Source organism: Lissotriton vulgaris, chromosome 8 (genome assembly GCF_964263255.1).
Source record: "Lissotriton vulgaris chromosome 8, aLisVul1.2, whole genome shotgun sequence".
Classification (NCBI taxonomy): Eukaryota; Metazoa; Chordata; class Amphibia; order Caudata; family Salamandridae; genus Lissotriton; species Lissotriton vulgaris.
The window spans coordinates 578,584,152-578,610,295 of NC_141696.1; the positions used below are offsets into that span (position 1 = coordinate 578,584,152).

The 26,144-nt window shown below is 49.6% G+C and overlaps 1 protein-coding gene across 1 annotated transcript in view; it reads right to left on the reverse strand.

Annotated features, from left to right (window-relative positions):
- NSUN3 (NOP2/Sun RNA methyltransferase 3) overlaps positions 1-26,144 on the reverse strand; it is a 210,696-nt gene that overhangs the window by 97,105 nt on the left and 87,447 nt on the right. The window contains exon 3 of the mRNA XM_086934421.1: positions 17,182-17,528. Within this exon, the coding sequence (XP_086790547.1) occupies positions 17,182-17,528 (347 nt within the window). The remainder of the gene's footprint in view (positions 1-17,181; positions 17,529-26,144) is intronic.

Sequence of the window (26,144 nt, forward strand, 5' to 3'; positions counted from 1 at the left end):
ATCTACTTCTGAAAATCAGTAACACAGGAACCAGAATTCAAATGAGGAAAGGGACCAGACTCTGCAGTCAGAGCACTACAGGCCCTAAGGGGATGAGCCAACGTACCACTCAGATCCCCCCTACCAACTTCATCCAATAACCCCTCTTAAGCTCTCACCACCGCTATAGAGCCACTTCCAATCTGGACTTCACTAAACAAGACGCTGCTTTCATAACCAGCCCACTTAACGAGATCATGCTTCCAGGGATCAATCCACGGCCGTATGGAAGCCTTCCACTAAAGAGTAATAAGGCATTTTGCTAATATCAAAACCATATCTATGAATCTAGAGGTGACCTTATTCTTCACTAGACAGGGGAATTACCCCAATAAGCATGTCACTGATGAAAGCTGGATATTGCGACCAATTACATCATTGAGGAAATCAATGATCTCCACCCAGTAATCAGACAGCTGCACACAATCCAACATCATATGCACCAATTCCACCTCCACTGTGCCACATCTAGGGCAAGCCTCGGAGGCCCCATGGAAGATTTAATTACTCTTACCTGGCGTAATATATGCCTGGTGAACTGGGTAAAAATTGTTCAGCCTGAATCACGCATTCCATGACGCCCTGGGGACCTTCTCCAGTATTCTCACCTAATCTGCATCATTGTTCGCCTGCCCAATATCTGCCACCCAACGATCCTGTTGCATTGCCAACGGAGGAATCATATCCATGCGGAGAGCCCAATACAAGCTGGGAACAGCCTTATGTGTACCCGAGGTGTTGCAAAGAGCCTATCAGCGCATATGAAAAGAGGGCCCAGACTGAACACCACCCCGCAAATCCCCCCAACTGCTCCTTAATGGCAGCCACCAGCGCCCCGTGGAGGAGAAAATGGCTCACAGGTTGCTCAAAGTCGGCACTTAGCTCCTCAAACATCAACAACAAATCATCTCGCAAGAGGGCTCCCACTCATTCACACCCAGCTGCTGCCAATCATCCAGCCACCTCCAATCGCAAGGGTCCTCAAGGGGATGTCAGGGAAGTTTGGGGCCCAGATTCTAGTCTTCTGCAACCACCTGATCTAGCAGTGTCTGGCCACTGTCAACAAGTCCCCACGCCACACCCTCAACCACTTAGGTGTAAACAACAACTGATACAGCTCCTGGTATGTCGGTAGAGTGCGAACCCCAAGCTCAACCTCCCTCTACCGAACATACAGCCACCAAGCAACCCACTGCATCTGGGCTGCCAAGTAATATGCCTTAACATCCGGAGTTGCCTATCCGCTCTCAGTCGTTGTTTACTAAACCTTAGACAACGCCACCCTGCGCTGACCCCTATTCCAGATCAATCCAGTGAGCATGGTGTCAATATCCCAGAATACGTGTGATGCACATTTAAATACTCCAGACATCTTCTTATAGCTATTCACACAAATTTAGAGCCACCTCCACTGTGTCACAGATTGTGAATCACACTGTTAATGTACAGTATCCCTTTATGCATCTTTCCATCCAAGTCAGTGCCCATAAGAATGGCTACGTCAGGAAATCGGAGCAAGAGGTAACATCCGCTTGTGCCCCCAAGACTGATGCCTTTGAGAGAAATTTAGTTCTGTAAGGCTAACCTGTTTCTCAACAGAATACCTGATATACTTATATACAATCCCTATGCCCCCAGCATGGAGCACTCATCCACTATAAATAGATATGTATCCTTTGGCAAGAGTGATTTACTCCACAGTGTTTTGCACTGCTACAGCAACAGAAGAAAACAAGTGTGGTGTACCACTGTTGCTACATCATAAAAGGAACTTCAGGCTGCTCTCACAGGGCTGTCTGAGAAACTGTCAGTGCAACACTGCTCTCTGCTTCAGTAGAGAGAAGAGAGCACAGCTTCGGGTGGAGATAGGTGTGAAGGAAGGCAGAGAGCTCAGTGGGTGACAGTAGGCAATGTATATTTTTAAAAATAAATTCGGACAGGGAGGCGAGGTAGGTTATCTATGGCTCCCCATAACTCCTGCTCTGACAGACAGCAGAGAGCCCATCTTTTATTAGGGAGGAAGGAAGCCACAATGCGTTTTTGGGCTGGGTGGCACAGTGTCAAACCACATTACGCATGGAGCCTGGTTACTTCTCTGCCCCTGCTTGGCAATTGAAAGCAGGGCTAGAGGATTTTGGATGGCATAGATAACATAAAAGTAGAGAGGAGTACAAAAGTGAATAAGAGGAGTGTATTTAACATCAATCACAGTTTCAATGTCAGAAAGGAATTCCTGACTGCTTTGGCTGGGCTCTCTGAGAGCCTGTTTGAGCAGCGGTGGCAAGAACACAGCACAGCTTGTAGATGGGAGTTAAGGGAAGGCGCAGAGAGGGGTGAGAGTGGGTTGCAGAAGGCCCTTTTCTTTATAATTGAAGACAGGTTGGAGAGGTCATGTCATGTTATGTACGGCTCACCCATTACTCCTCGGCAACTGTGTAGCAACTGAAAGCGGGAGCAGATGACTTTTGGGGCCATACATAATAAGTGAAATATGGGAATGCTTTTCACCTCAGCGTTCTGAGTAACATCATAGACAACTCAAACTTTGTTCTCATCTATTCGCTGTCACTGAGAATCCCTTGATGAAAATATTTCTGTAATATACTGGCACCCATCTATAATCCTACATGTTGCGTATGGCTCTCACTGACAGCCACTAGTGTGAGCATCAGATTCCAAATATGGTTATTTGCTGCAAAGACAATGCAAATGTGGGGGGCGCTAGAGGGCGCACTGCGGGATGGCTGGCATGTAAGTCAGCTCCGCCGGACGGGTGCAGAAAAAGCGGCCTTTGTACCCCTAAAACCACCGACAATACGGCGAAAAAGGAATATTTGGAAATCGGAAGATGAGCCCCGTGTGTTTTTGGTGATAAATCTCTGCCACATCGGACTCTGCGGTAAATATCGGCGAAAATAGGTGTGGAGACGAGTGGCGATCCAAAATGGCCGCGCCCTGCACTCGGAGCCGCCAGTAATGTGGACAGATAACGGCCCAGATACGGAACACAGGCTACAGGCTCGCTGATCAAATATCGCAGGGGCCGTCCACGAACAAGGTGAGACAGCCGGAGTCTACCGGGGGCTGCAGGAGAGCTGCGAACGGAGATGCGTTCCAGGCACTACAAAATGGCGGCGGCGGTGGAACGCACAGACGTTGCAGCGGCGGAGAGTAGTGCCGGGACCGCGAAGAGACCAGGTGGGTTCTGAGCGGACCGGAGTGCAAGGGCACGATCGAAGTAGCAGGGCGGAGTCAGTAAAGGGCGAGGAAAACAATCGTAGCGTGTTCGGATGCGGAGGGCTAGAACTGGCAGACTGCTTCGCTCTCCAGTCGGTGTATCCCCACGAGAGACAAGGTACATACACCATGAGCATGGTATTGAACGTGTGCCACTGACTCGGCTGAATAGAACCTAGCTGTTGAGACTTGCGCGGGAGATTGCCGGATGGTTAAAGCATGGGCACCCATTTCATACTAACGACCCACCCCAACGTCGAAACCGACCTGCTGCAACTACTACGTCCACAATAAACCCGGGGACGCACCGAAGCAGCCCTCCAACGGGCACCGGCGTTATGGGAAAGCCGGACAAACAACAGACTAAATTGCCCTTTGAAACTAGGAAACAAGCCAAAAGTAACGCGGCCACTTCAGACGTGGAGGGCGAGCAAGAGTTGAACGACGGAACCGGCATGGAGTCAGTCCTGCGGGCGATTCAGCTAAGTCTGCAAGAGATGAACAACAAACTGGACAATGTGATGCAGCGTGTAGACAACATGGCAGCGAAAATAGAAAAACACGACGAGCGGCTGGTGGAGGCGGAACAACGGATTTCTAAAGTGGAGGATGAATCCAGGACCACAACGAAAGCATGCGGTGGCTTTGAGAAGACTCTGGAGGGCCTATGTGCCAAGGTGGAGGACCAAGAAGCGAGGTCCAGACGAAATAACGTCCGCATTTCAGGTTTGCCGGAGTCCACAAACATGGGCAAAATGGAAAACTACATAGAGGCAATGCTGAAAGACATATTTGGCGCGAAGAGCCTGTCGGCGGTTTTCCTCGTCGAACGTGCACACCACTCCCTGGCACCCACTCCAAAACCGTGTGCTACCCCGCGCATGATAATTGCCGGCATGCTTAACTACAGGGACAGGGACACGGTCCTAAGGCTCGCTAGAGAAATGGGTACAATCACATATCAAGGCAATACCCTGGAGTTCTATCCGGACTACACCATGGCGGTGCAGTTGGCGCGAAAAGAATTTGCACCAGTGAAAAAGAAGCTCCGGGAGCTAGGAGTCGAGTATGCAATGTTGTATCCCGCAAAACTCAAAATCACCAATGCGGGTAAGCCCGTGATTCTCCCAACTGTGCAGGCAGCGCAGGACTATGTCAAGAAACTGGGAAAACGGCGTAAGGCATAGGAACGAGAAGACCGGACGAGTGATAACGACTGAGGCACTAAGTGGCCAAGAAACTCAAATCTTTGCAAGGTTTCATGTGAATGGTGACACTTTGAGGTCGCACCCACTTCCAGGGTGTACGAGACAGTACTGGGGGAAATGGATGCTCACAGTAGTCGTATAATGCCGTGCACAACGGACAGGGTGGACATGAATGAAACATGCAAGTGGACGATACCGGCACGCTGTGCACGCGCAGATGTACTGAACAGTGAGTAACATAGCAGTCCCATGTGGACAGGAGAAGAGGATGGGTCCTCGGGGGGATCCACTATGCATTGACAGACAACCTGTGGCAGTGAGCCTCTGCGGCGCTAACCCAGGGGTGGTACCGCGGGGGTGGGCTTACATAGGGGGTCTGCTTTAAGACACGCAGCTATGGACTGCACACAGGAACGATGTTGCTGCAGTGTATGATTCTAATGCAAGACTATGGCGGGAGGTGGGGAGGGGGAGGAAAGGATGTTGTGAATGTTAAAAATAACGTGCACACCCGTCCACATCCACTATGTGGATGGAGACGTGTGAACCTGGCGACACCCCCAAGCGGGTGTGCCCTAACTTAAGTTACACTACTGGTTTGGTTATAACACTGGGATGGCTTTGGCAAAGTTTGGGCGCTAAAGTGGGAGGGGGAGGGCTGAGATGTTGGGAAATCTTCGTATAGAAGCACTGTGTCTGAGAAGCATTGCGACCTCTTTCGTTACCAACTGCACTGTTATTGAACTTTTACTCATTACTAGAAGAGATATACTTACATATGAAGTGGAGCAGACTGTTAACGCGCTATCTGTACTGGCGAGACCTAACATGCACTGGCAAAAACCAAGTTTAATGCTATGACACGACCGAGCACACTGAAATTCATCACATGGAATGTCAGAGGCTTAGGCAATCCGAAGAAAATAAGGCAAATGTTTGCGTTTTTTGACAGATTGCACATAGACATTGCTTTCCTGCAGGAAATGCACATAGCGCCCAGCAGCACATCCACACTGGGCAATAGATGGGCGGAATCAGTCACTGGCTCGAATTACTCGACATACTCTCGAGGGGTTAGCATACTAATACGGAAGGGGGTACACTTCAAAATTTCAAGCATACACAAAGATACAGAGGGTAGGTATGTCATTGTCGTGGGTACGGTGAGGCAGCATCAAGTTGCGTTGGTGAACACATATGGCCCTAACATAGACGACCCTAAGTTTTTTTTTTTTTATTTTTTTTTTTTAATATATTTTTATTGCAGGAATTAGTAAATCGTTACAAAATCGACCAGCATTATAGCACAAGCAATATCAACTAATTACAACCCTCTGTCCCACCACCTTAAGTTCCGTACACAGCCATCCAGCCCACAACCCTGGGGTCGGGCGGCGAAATTCAATGGGGGCTCAGAAGGATGTCAGAGCTGGTCCGGATGATCCACTGTCCGTCATCTGCTTTTCCAAACAAGCCTATAAACCCAAAAGAAAAACCCCCACCCTCAAAATACTACTAACCAAAGTAAACCCCACCCAACCCCGCCATCAGCGCCTGGGAACTACCGCAACAGGATCTGCTATGGGACCCACGGGGAAAGCAACAGGACTAATGGTGCAAATGTTTAACGGGACTCGGGGCGAGTCGCTTCTTCATCTTCAGAGTCGCTGGGGGCGCAATACTCCCTGAGGGCCTGTACTAACATTTCCCACTCCAACGCTGCCTCCTGCGCCTTCTCATTACGCTGCCTCCAAGCCATTTGGTATCTCAGTGTGCTCTCCCCCACCGCCCACTTCAAGAGCTCACTGTGCCATCGGCTCCCTGTCGGACCAACTCGTGCCTTCCAGTTCCTGGTTACCTCTCGCTTAGCAAGGAGGAGCCCTAGGTCGATAAATTTGCTGGAAATTTTATTCTTGGGGGTATGAGGGAACCAGTGCAGGAGTCCCACCGCCGCATCAAATGATAAGGATCTCCCCGTCACCTCCTCCAGGGTCTTCCCCACTTCCACCCAGTAGGATGATAATCCCGGGCAGGCCCATAACATGTGGAGGAGGTCCGCCTCCTGAGCTGGGCACCTAGGGCAGTCCGCCGAATTCGTGGCAAAATATCGCTTAATCTTCACTGGGGTCAGATATGCTCTATGGAGAACGTAATAATGGACCAACTGAAAACGGGCGTGGCGTGTGCCCTTCCATGCGCGCCGCACCAACTGGGACCAGGTCGTCTCCGGTATCTCCCTGCCAATGTCCTCCTCCCAGCGGTTTCTCAAAGTGGTGAGAGGAGTCAACCCTTCGTTGATCAATCTACCGTAAAGGCAAGTGACCGCCTTCACCGTGCCCGCAGACATCATCACATATTGGCACACCGGAGATAAGGAGGGTTCCTCCTGCCCGCTCTTCCAGTGTGCCTGGATCGCTCGGACAATGGCCGAGTGCAACAGAAAGTCACCACGGGGGATCTCGAAGCGGTCAATAAGATCCTGGAAGGGCAAAAGCGCCCCGTCCTCATACAGATCCCCAACTAGCTGTAAGCCAGCGTCCTCCCAGGCCGCCAATCGTGACCAATCGCCTCCGTGGGGGAGGGCCGTCAGCATCCCCAAAGGTATTTCGGGCGCATACGGTGTTCTCAGATGGCCTCGGGCGTGAGCCCGATTCCAACACAGGCGGACGGTCCGTTCCTCCAGCGACAGATCCCGCAGGGCCAAACGTTGTCGCAGCGCTATGAAGGAGAGAACATGCCTGGCCATGCCCGTCCCCCTTCTGTCTTCCGGGCCCCGGAATTCACGGGCGATCTCCTGGGTGAAGGTCTGGAGCTGCGCCGCCAGATAATATTTTTCAAAGTCCGGCACCGCAAGCCCCCCCTCATCTTTCGGCCTCATCAGGGTATTGAGGGCCACCCGACGGCGGCCCGAGCCCCAGAGGAAACCGACCATCATAGATCGTAATAGTCGAAACGTGGCCGGTGGGACCCAGATCGGTAGTGTTCGGAAATAATATAATAGCCGGGGAAGCGCCACCATTTTAAGCAGAGCGATCCGACCCGCCACCGAGAGCGGCAGCGTGGCCCAGAAGTCCATGCAGCCTCGAAGTGCTCGAGTGCTGCGGGCAATGTTCCCATCCAGGAGGTCAGATGGGTCGTGATAGATGAATACCCCTAGGTACTTAAAGCAGTCGGGTTCCCATCTAATCTCCCTACTTAGAGTAGGGGCGGGGGTACCCCTCCGAACCGGGAAGAGGCAGGTCTTGGACCAATTCACCCGGAGGCCCGAAACCTCTCCAAACTGCGTAAGTGCCGTCGCCGCTCCACATAAAGCGTCGAGCGGGTCCTCCAGGAAAAGCAACAGATCGTCTGCATACAGCGAGATGTAGTGTGGGCCCGAAGGCGTCCATAGGCCCGTATAGTAGGCTCCCGATCGAAGATGCAGCGCGAGTGGTTCCACCGCCAGCGCAAAGAGAAGTGGGGACAACGAACACCCCTGCCTCGTGCCGCGTTCTACCGGATATTGTGAGGAAATCAGTGGTCCCGCCCGGACCCTGGCCGATGCAGAGGCATAGAGAACCGCGGTCCATCTGATGAAGCCCTCACCGAGGCCGAATCTCCGCAGCACCGTGTAAAGGTAGTCCCACTCCAGGCTATCAAAGGCCTTCTCTAGGTCCACCGATAAGACAACCGGGGACGGGGCATCCACAAACGGTTCCCCTAGCAAACGGAGCAACCTGCGAATGTTCATAGTCGTATTACGCCTTGGGATAAAGCCCGCCTGGTCCTCATGCACCAGGGAACTCATGTGTCCCAGCAGCCTCGAGGCCAAGATACTGCTCAGTATTTTATAGTCCACCGTCAGCATCGATAAGGGACGGTAAGATCCCGGGTCAGACGAGTCCCTTCCCGGTTTGAGGAGAGGAACCACCAACGCCTCACACATTGAGCTCGGGAGCCGCCCCAGCCTCTTCGCCTCCCTGTAGACCACCAATAACCTAGGGGCTAGGAGGTCAGCATAAGCTGCATAAAACTCCACGGGCAGGCCGTCTAGGCCCGGGGTCTTATTTCTCGCCATCCGTTTAATGGCACCGCGGATCTCCCCCAATTCTATGTCAGATCCCAAGGCTTTCGCCACTTCTTGCTCCACTGTTCGGAGCTCCAGTGGGCTTAGATAATTATCGAGCCGGTCAGGGTCTCGGGCGGAGCGACTGCGGTACAAACGTTCATAATAATGCCGGAAGCAGCCGAGAATCTCCGGTTGAGTGTGTACCTCGGTACCGTCTGCCTGACGCATACTTGTCGTCAACGAGGATTGACGCGTAGGGTTGGCCAGCCATGCCAGCAACGCGCTCGATCTGTCCCCCTCCGCAATGGACCGGACCGTATAGGCCTTGTAGTCAAAACAGCGAAGCCGTTCGACCTCCGCCGCCACCTTCTCCCTCGCCTCCGCCGTGGGTACCTGTAATTCCGGGCGCCCGGGGCGGCGGAGCTCCAGCTCGCGGAGTTTCCGGTCTGCTGCATCAAGGTCAGCTAGGATAACTCGCCTCATGCCCACCTTTTTAGAAATGCAATAGCCCCTCACCACTACTTTAAAAGCGTCCCACTCCAACGCCCTCGTACTCGCGGTGCCGCCGTTGGACGCAAAGTATTCCGATACCTTATCCCCCAGGTCCGCCTTGAAAACACTATCCTCAAGAATCTCGGGTCGTAACTTCCAGGTGGGCACCGCCGGCGCCCCGGGGAACCAGCGAATGTCCAGCAGGAGGGGGTTATGGTCTGAAATGGTTCTGGATAAGTACTCAGATCGGACCGCTGCTGAAACCAGTTCGGGCAAGCCAAGAAATCCATCCAGTCTGACATGCAACTCATGGAGGCTCGAGAAATATGAATAGTCCCTAGACGTGGGGTGGTGCGCCCTCCAGATATCCGTCAGACCCCAGTGGGTCTGCCAATCCTTACGACCCTTAGCCGTGCGACGAACCGGAGAATCGGGAAGGGGCGGATGTGAGCGGTCAGTGTCTACGTCCACTACTGAGTTGAAATCTCCCCCGAGTAAAAGGGGCCCGGAGAAGAAGTGGGCCAAGGAGCCCGATAACCTGGAAAGGAAGGCAGTCTGGTCTATATTAGGAGCGTATACACAGCAAACGTTCAAGTCCCTCCCTCCTAGAGTGCCCGAAATGGCCACGTAGCGCCCCTCTGGATCTACCGCTGTTTTCGTGACTTGGAAGGGGACCCCAGCTCTAATCCATATTAGCGCCCCTCTGGCATACGCGGAGTACGATGTGTGAAAGACCTGCCCCCTCCATCTACGCTGTAGCGCCGCCCCTTCCGCCTTGTTCAGATGAGTTTCCTGCAGCAGCGCCATTTGCACTCCCCTACGCATTAAATAAGCGTGGACTTTGTGGCGCCTGGACATAGTATGAAGCCCCCTCACGTTCCAAGTGACACATTTCAAGTTAGCAACCTCAGCCATTGTCCCATATTGTTCTCGCACAGTCTCCCCATTCGGGGCCCCACAAGAAAAGGGCATCAATCACCCCAGCACTGATGGCGGCCATTTTCCCCAACCAAAACCAAACAACCCAAAAACGAACCAAACCCCCACCCACCCTCCCCAGAACAGGACCCAAATAGCACCATCCAGATCCCATCCAAACCTTGCCCTTCAACAACCCAGTAACCCCTACTAATCCTGCGGTCGCCACCGTAGGAAGGCCTTAAGGGCCAGGTGCGGGCCGGGCGGAGGCAGTGGGCCCTCGACGCTCAGGCTACCAGGACTAAAACAAGCCCAAAACAGTACCGAAGACCTCCGGGGCAAAAACAGGGGCACCCCACCCTCCCCGCCCGTGTGGGCAGCAACAATTGACGGCAACCGCCTCCCCCCTTCCGGGCCCCCTCCCAAAATGAAGTAGCTCACCCCGTTACCCCTGTCCATCCAGAAGGTCTTCCACCGATTTCGGTGTGATCACCGGCGTATGGGCGCTATCAGTCACTGAGTCCTCGGAGTCCGATGGTGCCCCCTCGTCACCCGGGTCTGCTTCCTCTTCGATGGCATCGTCTCGTGCGCCAGATAACTCAGATAACACCTCCAACACTCCCTTCCGCTCCGTCGACGTCTCTGCAGTTGAGGGCCCCCCCGAGCGGCCGCGGCGATTCCTAATCCTCCTGGATCGCCGTCTCTGTTCCGGCTCCTCCGCCTGTTGGGATGAGGAGCCGAAGCCATCTTTCCCTGCTCTGTAAAGCTCAAGCCAGGCACAGACATCCTCCGGGGTGTCGAAGAATTGAGTCTTGTCATCGACAATGATGCGGAGCCTTGCAGGATAGAGGAGCGAGTACTGGATGCCCTCGCTCCTGAGCTCGCGCTTGACCGCCAGGAAGGAGAACCGCCTGCGTTGAGTTTCGTAGGTGTAATCCGGGAAGATGTTCACCTGACTGTTCGCCACTTTGAATGGCCCATTATGTCTGGCAGCATTGAGTATTAAGTCTCTGTCCCGAAAGTGCAACAACCGCGCCACCACTGGTCTCGGGGCACGTCCCTGCTGCGGTGGTCGCGCCGGGACTCTGTGGGCACGCTCCAAGGTGTAGAAGGAGGATAGCCCCTCCGGGGCCACCGTGTCACAGAGCCAGGCCTCCAAGTATGCCACCATGTCGCCATCCTCGATCTTTTCCGGAAGGCCCACCACACGGATGTTATTCCTCCTGTTGCGGCCTTCCGCATCCTCCGCTCTCTGCTCTAGGGCCGCAATCCGGGATAAGGCATCCTTCATAGTCGCAGCCAAGGTTCGCTGCGCCGGCTCCAAGACTTTCACCGAGCTCTCCACTTCCTTGACCCGGTCCGAAAGTTTGCCGTGGTCCGCTCTAAGGAGACCTAGGCTCGTCGCCACCTGGGCAATGTCCTGTTGGAGGGCCGATCGCGTGGTCGCTATCGCCTCCAGGACGCGGTCGAACTGTTGTTGCATCGATGCACCACCAGAACTCTTTGGGTCCCCATGTTCCTCCTTGTCCTGGGTCTCCGAGTCTGAGGCGGTTGGGGTGGTCCCCTTGGCTCCTCTAGGTTTCCCCATGTCGCCGGGGGCACTCCGTGATGGTCCAGGATCAGGCGTCTCCGGGTGCAGATGCCGACCACGACCCTCCCGGTTACTGGACCTCAAATCGAGTATCGGAGATCTCCTTTTCCAGGGCCTGTGGGAACTCCTCCGCTGCGGCTCACGCCACCACCACGGCGTCCGAGGGCACCGATGAGGGGGCGGAGACAATCGCCGCCAGGTCGGGCAGGCCCGCTCAGCCGCTAAAGTCCCGGGGCGAGGGTCACCAACTCCACCGGATGATTTGTGGCGCCAGAGTGTCGCGCCTCCCATGGAAGTGGGCTGGCCAGGAAAATGTAGCTAAGTGCGGTGTCGTGAGTGGGGCCACCGCCTGGTTCACCAGACGTCCGCTCACGGGATCCAGTATAACGTGGGCATCCGCTCAGTCATCCAACCGAGTGCATTCTCGTTGTAGAAAGTCCGATACAACCGATATCCAGTGCACAGGTCAGCCAGGGATGGCGAAGCCGGGGGCGAGACGCTGCCGGCGACGCTCCTCCAGTTCAATGGATCCGGCCAGGGGGACAATGAAGTCCGGGCGCCATGTTGGGTCGCACTCCGCAACTCCGCAAACTTCGGTTTTACGCCGGATCAACACTCATCCGAGCTACACCAAGGGCCCTGGAAGGTCCTCGTCGGTCCGTCCAGCAGAATGCGGGGTTCGGGGTGCCCCGCAGCCTCCGATTTCCAGGATAATCACGGGCTCAGTCCCGGAGCCGAGCTCTCAGGCGACCATCGCCATCGGCGCCCAAGCCACGCCCCCGACCCTAAGTTTTATGAGACAATATGGCACACCATTGCAGATATCCAGGCTGAGAATATAATATGGGGAGGAGATTTTAATATAGCATTAAAGGAGGGATTAGACAGGTCACTAAACACGCTGGAACCGCATGTAAAAGCAAGAGCGACGCTCTATGATGCGATGGAAGAATTACGCCTGGTCGACATGTGGAGGGTACTACACCCAGGTGAACTAGTAGCAACACACATAAATGCGGCACACAAAAGCTGGTCTAGGCTGGACTACTGGCTGGGCACGCAGGATGTGATATCATGGGTGGTCAATATAAAGCATCTTCCTAGGACACTTTCAGATCACAGCCCAGTGCTCCTGGAGGTAGAGATCCCTCACTACGTACCACCGCCGTTCACATGGCGTTTTAATGCAGTAGCACTACGTGACCTGTTGTATGTCGACACCATACATAAAGCAATAATAGACTATTTTGACCTAAATTGCCCAAAGACTGACGACCCTTGCCTACTACGGGAAGCTTTCAAAGCTACAATACGGGGATATGCATAAGCACGACCTCGGGCATCTTAAGAGACATCAGGCAACAATTAAAAACTTGTGAGAGTACCATACAAGCGTTAGAACAGCGGTACACACAAACAGGGGACACTACTCTGTTGGGAGACATACAGGCACTACTGACAGAACATCGGAAATTTGCAGCAGACGAGCTCAAGTATATTTTCAAACGCAAAACTGCTAGGATGTATGGGGAGGGCGGAAGACCGGGCAGGGCTCTAGCTGAGAAAATATGTACAGGACGAGCAACACAACACATCAAGGCGATTAAAACCAGAGCGGGCACACTGACTCATGACATTAAGGATATAATGGGCGAATTCATGGACACGTATAGTACTTTATATGAGGCACGACCACCGATACCACAAGAGAACTACTGTCCTACATGGCTGATGTAGAATTGGCGTGGTTATCAGACGGTCACAGAGAATACCTAGCTCGCCCCATTACCGTAGACGAAGTTATAGACACCATTAAACGACTACCAAATGACAAAGCTCCGGGGCCAGGCGGCTTCGCGGTCGAATTTTACAAAACATTCGCGGACTTACTCGCTCCGCATCTAGTGAGACTATATGAAACAGCACATGAGGCCCAAACCCTACCGACATCTATGAGGGAAGCCCTGATCATTGCGCTACTGAAACCAGGCAAAGACGAGGAACAATGCGATTCTTACCGGCCCCTATCACTCATAAACGTAGACACAAAAATTATAGCAAGCCTATTGGCAGACAGACTAAAGCCACTGATGCCACTACGGATACGGCCCGACCAATCCGACTTCATACCGGACAGATCAACCACACATAACACGCGCACGTTATTTGCCCTGGCTCACTACCTAGCACCTGAAATAAAGGCTGTAGCAGTTTTATTAGACGCGGCCAAAGCGTTTGATACAATAGATTGGCCCTTTCTCCACGCAGTACTTATACGCATGGGGTTTCCACCACTGTTCATTGGCTGGATCACAATGCTGTACACGAATCTAACGACACGCATTAGGATAAACAAACACATCTCAGACCCAATTGCAATTTGTCGAGGTACTAGGCAGGGGTGTCCACTCTCCCCAATGCTATTTGCCCTAATACTGGAGCCCTTAGCTTGCAAAATCAGACAACACCACCACTACTCGGCCATACAACTCCCAACGCGCCCCATACACATATCGTTATACGCAGACGATATGGTACTGTATGTAAAAAACCCGGAACAGCACCTTAACCCGCTACTGCGCGAATATATAAAATTTGGCCAGCACTCAGGGCTACAGATTAACTGGACTAAATCCCTTATTCTGACACTGACAGATGGCACACACCCGACGACCCTGGACTATCCCCTAGAATGGCAGGACGAACCGACCAGGTACTTGGGAATATGGTTCCATAGGGATCCAGAACTAGTTATCCATACTAACTACGGAAGAGTGATGTCATCTCTGGAAGACAAGATCAAACGATGGAATAAACTGCCGCTGTCCCTGGCGGACAGAGTTGCCATCGTGAAAATGGTATTGCTGCCCAAGTTCCTCTATTTGTTCAACAACATCCCTATTAAGCCTCCTGCGGAGGTATTCCGTAACATAAGAACGCTAATGCTGAATCTGATTTGGGCGGGAAAACAAGCCAGGTTGGACTTACACACGATGACACTACCATATGCTAAGGGGGGTTTCAAGGTCCCAGATCTCTATCTTTATTATTTATGCGCCCAGGCGCAATTCGCGCATTACTGGTACCACGAGATACCTTTCCTAACGCATGTAGCGGTGGAAGCGGGGGACGCGGACCCGGTCCCGTTGACCAACATATTACCACATAGGCGAGTTAGTTTACATACACGCGACATTAATCCGGTCAACACCACCACGGAAGCGTGACGACTGCTGGGCAAGGTAGCTAACAGCCTACCACTCTACGCACCTGCACTCCCACTAGCCCATCACCCGGCACTCTCGGTTACGCAGGAACAGGTTGGAATGGACTTACTGAGGCGCGCGGGCATAGACAAAATGGGAGACCTTTATAAAGATGGTGTGTTTCAGACCCTAGACAAACTAGATTATATTAGCAATCCAACACTGCTGTTTAGTTTCACCTACTACAGATTGCAGAGGGCAGTGAAAGAGCACTTTCCCACATTTCCGGAGGAACCTCAGACGTTAGCTCCTTTACAGCTGGTTCTCACTACACCCAAGGCCTCTCATTTAGTGTCAAGATTATACACGAGCACGCAGACAAACATTGGAGGGAACACTGAGGGGGCTAGAGACAAATGGAGCAAAGTATTGGAAGATACATTATCGGAGGAAGATTGGGAAGTCACTTGCCTGCTAACGGGCTTACTGACACCTAATGGTAACCTGAGGATCATCCACTATAAATACCTCCACCAAATGTATCATACGCCTCAGCGGCTACACAGGTACGGCTTAAGGGACAACTCCAACTGTGTTAGGTGCAGGCAGGAGAACGCAGACTTCATACACTTAGCATGGCACTGTCGCCCTGTGGCGGGATACTGGGAACAAGTAGTACAGGCCATTAATGACATGCTTAGGACATCACTCCAATGTACGGCCAAGGTCTGTTTGTTGGGTATAGTACCACAACTGAGAGCGCAGAGGCGTACATTTTGTGTGGTAGCTCTTTTAATGGCAAAGCGGAGAGTATCTCTACATTGGAATAGTAAAATGGGGCCCAAAATGAAAAACTGGCTGGAAGATTTAACATATTGCTGCGACACACTGACCACTTACGAGGAAGAATTGCCAGCTGGCTCACGCCCTAGGGATTATTGGGCGTATTTCAGACAATACTTGCTGGCCCGTACATAAGTACAAGATGCATGACATTGCAGTATTGAGACACACTACATGGAAATGAGTATTGATAATCGATTTGTAATGGAGGGGGGAGAATGCTGTGACACAGTGACCTAAGTTATAGGGGTATTTTTTCATTTGTTAGTTGTTTCACTTTGGTTACATATAAAAATGAAAAACTGTAAGAACATGAGCATATTTGGAAGCGTTTACAGCACTGTTTTGTTTTGCACATGCTTTTTCATGAAACGCCGCCGGACCAAAGGTTGTCGGCTGATGGGCCGTGTATGACAATCAACACATTTCATGACCTATGCAAATATGTAGCCGGCCTATTATGGTTGTAGGCGAAGAAAGTATATTTTACTTGTGTGACATTGTGCAATAAACATCTTACACAAAAAAAAAAAAAAAGACAATGCAAATGTGGGGAAGAAAAATAGTTTTCCACTCTTGATATGTCACAAAGGAATTCCAGGCTTCTCTGGCAAGGCTCGCCAGGATCCTGTCAGTGCAGTTCTAGCCTTCTGCTTGATGAAGAGCAGAAAGCACAGCTTTGGGTATTGAGGGGAGGTGCAGCCAAGGCACAGATGGTGGGGGAGCGGGTAGCAGGAGGCCTGGTATTTTAGTTTATATTTGAGACAGGGAGGAGAGGTCATGTTATGCATGGCTCCCCCATTACTCCTCTGCCTCTATGTAGCAGTTAAAAACATGAGCAGATGATTTTGGGGGTTATTTATTACATAAAGTTATATATGGGTAAACAATGATAACTTGAGGTTCAAATTTATATCAGAGACAATTCAATCTTCTCTCTTGGTATATGTTTGATGTCACTCTGAACCCCTTGGTGAAAAACATCTATATCTTAGCAGTAGCTTAGAGGAGGATAGCATTATTAGTTGCCCTCAGAGTGCCTGGTTCAGTGAAGGCTCCTTTGGTAAGTCACTGATTGTGGCACATGTCCCATCTGGTTGGCATGGGCTCGATGTGAAATGCTTAACCTAATTGAGAACTATGGCTTAACAGTGAAGCCAGAGAAGTGGCAGTTTGAGCAACTGGAATTTGCATACCTCTGGCAACAAAACTGGCATAAACTAGCTGAACAGGTTAAGATTCTGCACTGAAGTTCACTAACAATAACAATGCAGGCAGCACAGCCCTAATCTGTGCTATGTAGCAGAGTAAAAATGTTATCTGAGGAAAGATGTAAGCAACACACGTGGATGCAGGGCCATGTGCTTGACATGAATGCACGTGCACCTTTGGTCTTACTAAAGTCAGGTCTGTAGGCTTTCAAATACCACTCATAAAGTGGCCCTGATCAAACTGGGCGCAAGACACCTCTATGTCAAAACGTTGAAGTAATCACTCAATGTTAAATAAGTTATAGTTTGTGAATAAAATCAATAAACACCATTAAAACAAGTGCCCCACTAGAGTGTTAAATCTCAACAGCATAGTATAATATATTACCTGGAGAAGCATTTTGCAGGAGTGCAACTGATTTACCACCTGGTGCGGCACACATATCCAAGATGGTGTCTTCATCTCTTGCTTCCAAGGCAAACACCGGCAACAGGGACGCAGCATTTAGGAGATAGTACTCCTTGAGGTGACCAATGTGGTGCCTCTGAGCCGGAAATCTCCCGGGAGCCCTTCTTATATAACACTTAACTGATCCAGGCAGGGAGGGCAATGGCTTTCCTTGAAAGAGGGGGTGAAATCCATCTATTTGCAGGCGCTTCTCTAGTTCACAGGTAAAGTTGAATTTATTGAGTAAAATACCATACTGCCAGCTGAGCGGCGACGTAAGCACTTCCCTAATTAAATAATGGAAATACCAAAAGATTAAATATAATTATTAGTCAACCAATTAGAATGAATGCTATACAATGAACTAAAAAGTTTGAAATGTAAGACGATTTACAAGGAATGCAAAAATACTTAGAGCGCCTTTGTATTTCATTGTACTGTATTATGAAAACAATTGATTTGAAAGGCAATTTGTTATCAAGTCTGAATTTATGGGGAACATAAAGAAATACCCACATGCAGCTGAGAGCGGGGGGGGGGGGGGGGAGAAGGGTTCGTGGGTACTGATTTGATTGCAGGTTTTCAGTGGGCACGCGTAACACCAAAAACTGTCACACTCAAGCTCACTAAGAGGGCCACTAAGACAATCAAAAGCTGGGCAGATCATATGACACAAAAAATGTAAACCTCAACACAGAATACAAAACTCATACTGATGCCCACTTACCCACAGAACTTTTCTTTACAGCACACGCACATTATTGTGGTGTTACTGCTACGAAACATGGCATAAAAGGAATATCAGTGGTAGTAAAGACTAACATACAATATTCATAAGTGATAACAATAATTTATCCACAATAGAAACTAAAAAAACAATTTCATAGTTGCCCTGTTGCAAATAAAGATATCCTCTTGTAAGTAGGAAAACAGGTAGCCAGTCATGTAGAATATAAAATGTAGATTTATTGTAAAAGTTATATCTTAGATTACAGGTTATAAGTAAATTGGCAAATGCCTCACCAGGGGCAGCATACTTGCTGCTCAGCTCACTCCAGTCTCGAGCGTGCAAATGCTTGCGCCCCCCAAATATTTAGCATGAGGTGGGGTGAAGGCTCAAATCATGCATTTAAAGTTACTCACATCGGCGGCAGGAATGTAATGAAACTGCATCATGGCCCTTCAAGTATCTTAACTCCTACACTCCCCGCCGATTCAATTTTTAAGTACTTCACAATAAAACGGCATACCTCGAAATTCTTTGTTAGGACCAGAGGTGAGGTTTGGCTGTACTTTCTAGGCTTTATTCAACAGCAGCTAGATAAACAAATATAACAAAAGACTTCATTTTCCAGAGGCCCTTGGGAAAAAGTAAAGAGTTCAAAATGAAGTGATATCCAATGAACAATCGGGGACTCCTTAATAGTTCTTCAACTTTGTTGCTGCCTCCTATTTCTTTGTTGCTCTAGCAACGAGATATTAGCCTCCGGCCTCCTGGACATGACTATATAATTGTTTCCTTGTAATTGTGATATTTTTAATGCTTTTTATGCTCAACAGTACAGGCCGGCCGTGTGAATGCTTGAAGCTCCTTTGCAGCTGCTTTTCAGGTCTTGCCTAGAGAACGCAGTGCATGCGCTGCTTCACCTTGGCGAGACTGTTGTTGTGGGTTTGGTGCGCGAAGGGAGACAAACTATGTGCGCACACGGACAGGTGATGTGCACGCGCATGGTGTCTCCTTTGTCTTACACGCTCCCACCGCGAGCTTGTTAGGTCTCGCAGACTCTGTGTGCTTTCCTCCTGAGGCAGCAGAGTGTTCATTTTGTTTTGCATCGCACTTTTGCTTTAAAGTGTTAAACCTTCAAAATGGTATGATGTTGATTCGTGTATAATCCCAGGGTCAGCAGTGTCCTTTTTTTAAGTGGAAAATTAACAGCATTTTCCAATATGCAAAACTTGTCTACATAATCTTATAAACATCACTGAAGTCAGGTTATATGCCTGAGTGCTCTTGCACTGATATTTAAATGAGGAAGTTCTATTTGCCAATAAGTGACTTACCCTCCAGAGCTGTTGTCTGAAATATCAATAAGTCAAGGTGGAGATACCTTAATATTGTAGCCAAAAAGCTGAGGACCAACAAATATCTCGGCGCCTTGGGACTTTCGGTGAGGTCCTCTGACCTCTAGAGAGCACCGCACGTCGGACACGTTTTAAGCGCGCGTTGCTCACACAGCCAGCATGTATCATGAGTGTTGCTTCTGCTCTCTTTATCTGGAGCCTTGACACCCCGCTGTGGTTTGTAGTAGTTGAGAGCACATAACTCTCAGTTGAGACAGTTTATTGCCTAGTGCAAGCAGACACGGGCCCAGGCACATTGTTTTAATCCCTGCCAAGACACATGGGTGAATGTGGTGTCCAGCAGGCTTGGCCTGTTATCAGCCCCCTGCGCTATTATTACACTGGTTGGGAAACCCCCACCTCTCATTAATCCCTCTAACACAGTCTCGTTCTGCCAGAGTAGTGCATTTCAAACACTGGGCAGCCCAATAAGACATATCATCATGAGTTATGTTGAGGAAACATATACAGAAGAGGATTGTATTACCTCCCTCACTATCAATGAGAGTTTCTATGAGGTCATGGATTAGGGTGACCACAATTTTAAAGCTAAGAACCGGGACATCTCCCAAAAATAGAAAAAGGGCTACAATTTTACTACAACCCAGCGCACAGAATGACAGTGCTCCTTAGTAGAGAATTACAGAAGAGGCAGTAAGACGATACATAGAATGCCATTTTTAAAGGCAGTAGCATACCTGTTAATTAACCAGCTTTCGGCCGACCCTCTATAAAAACCGGGACATGAGCTCAATTTCCTGAAATCATCCGAGACAGCTGGTGAAAAACTGGGACTGTCTGGGCAAATCCGGGACGCCTGGTCACCCTCTCATGGATGCCTCCCTTCTAAACGTGGCTAAGCCGGTAATGCCTCCCTTGGAGCAGAAATTTCTGCAAGATGCAGAACAATGTCTTAAACTCGTCCCTGGGAGGGAAGATTTCCTGGGGCTTATCCTTCCACTACCTCCAAGGACGCCTGCCAAACATGCGCGGCTTCCGAAATGCAAGAGGCATCCTACCCCAGGCTTTGATATCAATGCTTTTTATAAGCTAAAGAGGGCCTTTTTGGACCAGTCCTAAGCCTTGGGCACGTCTTCCATTATGCCTGGGCCTTCAGGGCTCCAGCCTCCCAGGCTGCTGCCATACCTGCCCCACCTACAGCTAACACTGACTCTTCCCAAGGCTCAGACCAGGAACCCAATTTGGGGCCCGTCCCTGGCGTGCCTCCCCCAATCAACCATGGGATGATACACCCACGGGTGATGCTCCTCAGGGGTCCTCCGACATTTTAGACCCTGAACAGCTTCTGCACCCATGATCCTCTGAATGGGTCCCAGCAGAGAAGGTAGAGTCTTATATTGCGAGCCGATAATGCAAACCTATGGGCAGAATGCCCCCGCTCTTAGCAACAAGGTAGCTCTAACCCTAGTCATAGACGAGTGCAAGGCCAGCTATTTGGGGAAATATATGCGAAACCTCAAGAAGGGTATCAGTAGGTCCTGGAGGGTTTGCCAGTATAAGCGGTTAGATGTGCCAGGCCCTCTAATAAGCATCCTGGACATGGTGGAGGACACAAAGGCCTCGGGAACCTGATTTCTCTAGACGTACTGTCTGGGTGGGCCCAAAGGGCCATTAGTCTGTTGGTGAATGCAAATTGCACCATCTCCATGGAGAGGCACCGTTCTCTTCTTATAAAGATTTACCCCAACTTAGAGGACTATGCTACATCAGCAGCTGGCCCCACTGCTCAGGGGGTATGTTCGGGGACCATTTCATTCTTGAGTTAGGCAAATTTATGGTGACTTTTAACTCACTCGGCATGGCTCAGGCATCTATTAAACACATATTCATGCCCCAGGTTTTCATTGGGGTTGGCAAAGGGCGCTCGGCCAGTCACTCATATCCTTCAACCCCCTGCAGAGGCTACTAAAGCAAACAAGGCCGGTACCAAGACGCTTCGAAGTTTACCAACTTCTATCCCATCAGAAGTTACCCCGCCATTGGGGTTCCAGAGGTGGCCACAATAGTGGCAGCAATCAAGGTTCCCATCAAGGTGAGTGATGAACTCTTCCCGCACCAACGTCTGGGGGTAGACTACAGGGGTTTCCCCACAATTGGGCTATGATTGCCTAAGATGCTTTGGTACTGCAAACCATACAGGGTTGCCATATAGAGTTTTACAGTTCTCCCTTCCAGTGAATGCCCCCTATCCTGCTGGGTTTGTCGCTCAATGCCACCTCCCTAGTGAATGCCGAGGTTGAAGACTTGCTCTGAGCGGCATGATTTTTCCAACGTATCCTCACCTGACGGGGTTCATCAGCAACCTCTTTTTGGTGGACAAGAGGGATGGCGGTCGACGCCTTGTAATCAACTTGAAGGAATCCAACCAGTGGCTAGTTTTCCGTCACTTAAAAATGGAGGGCATTCACCTGAGGGATCTCCTTCAACTCAGTGATTGGATGGTGCACCTCAACCTCAAGGGTACCGATTTCTCTGACCCACCGTCGCTACCTTCAAATTCAATGGGGGCAGAGACTTTTGAGTTTACCACTCTTTCGTTCGGCCTGTCATCGCCCCTTGGTGTTTCACCAAGGTTCGCCTCATCGTCTACCTAGAAGACATACTACTCATGCACCAGTGCCCACGAAACCTGTCAATATTGCTTCAGATGGCAGTCTCTCAGTTGGAAAGGCCTCACATATTCTTAGGTGGTCCCTCTAACGGACGACACCAAGGAGGAGATACAGTGGTGGCTAAATCACATGGAGGCCTGGGACAGGCGGGTAATATTTGGCTCCCTCTCAAACCTGGTCATATAGTCTGACACCAGCAGAATGGGTTGGGGACACGATGTGCGGAATTCTTCACCGGAAGTCGTTGGTCCTTTCACGAAAAATCCAAGCACATCAACTGTCTCGAACTTCTAGCAGGTTCCTTCGCGGTCTGCTGTTGAACTAAGGATAAAACGAAATTCTGAGTCCTCCTCAAGATGGGCAATGTGGCAGCAGTGCGACTTAGTGATGGCAGAACATCTCCCTGGAGAATCCAAAAAAGTGGAAGACTGGCACTTGTGCCACCTGAAAGATGTGAGCCACTGGTAGTTTAACCCGTCGGTGTCCCAAGGCTTTCAAGTCCGACGTGGCCCATTTTCAGTGGATCTCTGTGCATCGCTCCTGGACCTTCATCTTCCCCAGTATTTCAGTTGGTCCCTAAACCCCGAAGTGGGAGCCACAGATGCCCTGCTTCAAGATTGTTACCTGGAACAGGGATCTGCCTTTCCCCCTTTCGCCATGATAATTCACCTCTCGGCCCAGGTGAGACTGCAGAAGGTGGAGACGATTTTAGTGACCCGGATCTGGAAATTGCATGTCTGGTATCTGGTTGTACTGGAACTTTCTTGGGATTTTCCAATTCTTCTACCTCTCTTTACAGATGTCCTTCGGGACCCCAAGGGGAATCGCAACCAACTGGTACTGGAAGGGTCCCTTCTCCTCATGGTATGGAGGAATACTGGGAATGCTGAAATGTCCCAGGGCTTTCTAGTCACGCTGCATCTCTTCTCTCCAAAGCATGGGCTGAAAGTACTATCAAACGGTACAGGTCCGCATGGTCTTGATGGTTGGGCTGGTGTGACCAATGACACCTGGATCCGGTGGGGGTGGCCGTTGTCCATATCCTAAATTTCTTAGCCCCCTGGCCATTGAGGGCCTAGCTTATAGGTCTATCAACACTTTCAGGTAAGCAATAGCGGTGGGCCATAAGGCGATTGGAGATCGACTGACGATGGAACACCTTTTGGTAAGGAAATTCCTGAGGGAAATTTGGCTATCCCTCCCTCGGGAGCCTAGATTTTCAACCCTATAGGAGGTTAATAAAGTCCTTTACCTTTTCTTGTCTTGGCAGTCCAATAAGTGCCTATCAAGGACCAAATTAGTCGCTTTGTTATGTCTAATTTCATGTTGAAGGGTCTCTGAAGTCGGAGCACTAGACATAACCGGTAGAGTATTCACCCTGCATGGGTTTACCATTAATGTCACACAAAATGTAATTCTTAAATGATTTATCGTTCTTTTCCAGATTCCCTTAAATTTTGTGTGATGCAGTGTATTAAGAGTTGTGAGGCAATGACGGCCCAAGCAAGGCATTCAAGGCAGTGTCCTCGCCTACTATTGCGTGATGGGTCTAATGGGCGATGCATGAAGCTGGCATTGATACCTCCGTCTTTGGTGCACACTCAGCTAGAGGAGTCATGGCTTTAAAAGCTTTTTACCATTGGGACTCCGGTCCCAATAGAAAATGAAAGCTTTCCTAGCTATTGTAACAGAAAGTTTAAATTCTATTAAGGACACGGAGGCGAGGATTAGCCCACCCTATATTACAGTACATACTCCCTCCCATGCAGGGAATATTTTCGATACAGGTGGGCACTATTAGATATTCTTCATTATTTTCAACTTCGGATATTTTTCTGCATCAATGTACTGTATGCTATTCTGTCTCTCCAAGGCTTTGTTTCATGCTGTTCAAGTATGGAAGTTTACGCCTGTTTGTTCACTATTTCCTTAGGTTCTGACACCTCCAAAAGGGAATGAAGGCTACATTAATCGATCTTGGTCACAGGAAGCAAGAGGAGGCAGCAACAAAGTTGAAGGACTAGTAAGGAGCCCATGATTATTGATTGGATATTACTTCACGTAGACTGTACAGCATAATTCTCACCTCTGTATTCTGAATAAAATTGAAATTTTCCATTACAATAGCTAGGAAATTTTCATTACGCAGGTCAAAGGCACATTTGCCTCCGGTTCAGTCCTCACCAGTATTTCATCCATTAATGAAAGTCAGCATCAAACTGCACATACATTTGCAGGTCCAACGTCCTTACACTTCTGTTGACCATAGGCTGACTGTTTATTTGTGTGATTTAAGTAGACGACCGTCTCGGTCTGCAGGCTGTCTGATGGCAAAGACATGGGTCCCGTGCTCACTATTCCATTGAATTCAAGCTAGCCTGGCTAATGAGGGGTGATACCCTGAGAACCTGTCCCTAGATGCTTATTTTGATCCAGGGAGGACCTGGCCTGGCAGTTCTGACTGGACTGTTCCCATGGGGAGCAGGGTCAAGACTGATTTGCATATGCTGGGTCCAAACTGGAATGGCAGAGTGTGCAAAAAAACTATGAAATTAGGCCTAAATCTCTGTACTGGAGGTGAATGTTTGACATCATCTTTTTGTGTTTATATATGTTTGATGGAATAAGACACTGGTGGGGCTCAGGGCATCAACCGTTTCTCTTCATTTGTCTCTTATTTAAATTCCTAAGGCTTCCATTCCCATTTTCCACATAGGCCCGTTCTCCGTTCTCGCCAGTGTTGTAAATAGGGATGTCTTCTTGTAAGTAGGAAATCAGTTAGCCAGTCATGTAGAATATAATATGTAGATTTATTGCCATCTTGGTTAGCGGTCTAGTCCCTTAGCCGCTCTGAAGGAGGAGGCCACCCTCCCTATTTAAACAGATGCGCACCAACCACACACAGCGCCAGCCATACTGCCGGTTTGGGGAAGAATCTGCAGGGAGCACGTATCAACGTTATACAAGCGAACAACTCCGGGAAATAGGTGAGCAAGGGGGTAATGCTCTTAAAGGCAGGTCAAAAGTAACCGAAAGGAGAGTTTTGGAGATTGCAGGAGGGGCCAATCTTAAATGTGGATTAGTTAATGTCAGATCCCTGGTGAAACATCACCTGGAGATCCAACTCCTGCTGGAAACACACAACCTGGACACAGTGTTTTGACAGACATAAGGACACGCCCTGACTCAGATATTGAATTAGGGTTGGCATGCCCACCTGGATATAAGGCCTTTCACAAGTCGCAACACAGCGGAAGAGAAGGTGGGGTAGGAGTTATTTTTAAGGAGAAATGGAACTTCACTTCAATGGACATTGATGAAGCTGAGGGCATCTGCTCACTGGCATAGTATGCTACAGACCCCCTGGTTCAGCCAGCCCCAAACAATAGACATTAGTCAACATTTTTTGTAATATATTGCTTACTCATACTAGACTGCTTATTTTACGGGGATTTTAATCTATGGCCTAATGGGAATTTAGGCCCAGCTTTTAAAAATCTTCTCCAATCTTGTGAGAACTTAAACTGGCAACAATTGGTAACGGAACCAACGCATCGGGGAGGACATGCATTAGATCTAATTTTTTTCTGCAAAAAAAGTTGCAGAAACGGAAAGCATCCTACTCTTATGCTGGACTGACCATTACCTCATTAGGTTTCTGGTATTTAACCCTAGAATGAATAAATCCACTACCTCTATGGAAAATAACCTTCGAGGCAGACATTGGAACAAACTTCTGAAAACAGCAGCACAATCTTCTGTGTTCACTACACAGGCTTTCAGCTCCCTGGTACAATGAAAAGTTAAAAAACTTAAAAAATGGCTGCAAACGAGCAGAAAGAAAGTGGATAAGATTATACACAGATGAGGATAAAACTGCCTTGAAAGTGGCAATAGGTAACTATAAAAAATAAATCTCCAAAGTGAAAGCGGTGTATTTTGCCAACATCATTTTGAAAGCGTCAAATAGTGGTAGAGGTATATTTAAAATAGTGAACGACCTCTCCAATCCGGACTGCACGAAATATAAGATCAATGCCACACAGGACCTATGTGATAGGTTAGCGACTTTCTTTGAGGGGAAAATCAATAAAATCATTGATGGTCTGAAAATGGGCAACACCGACAATATAGAGGGCCAGATCAGAA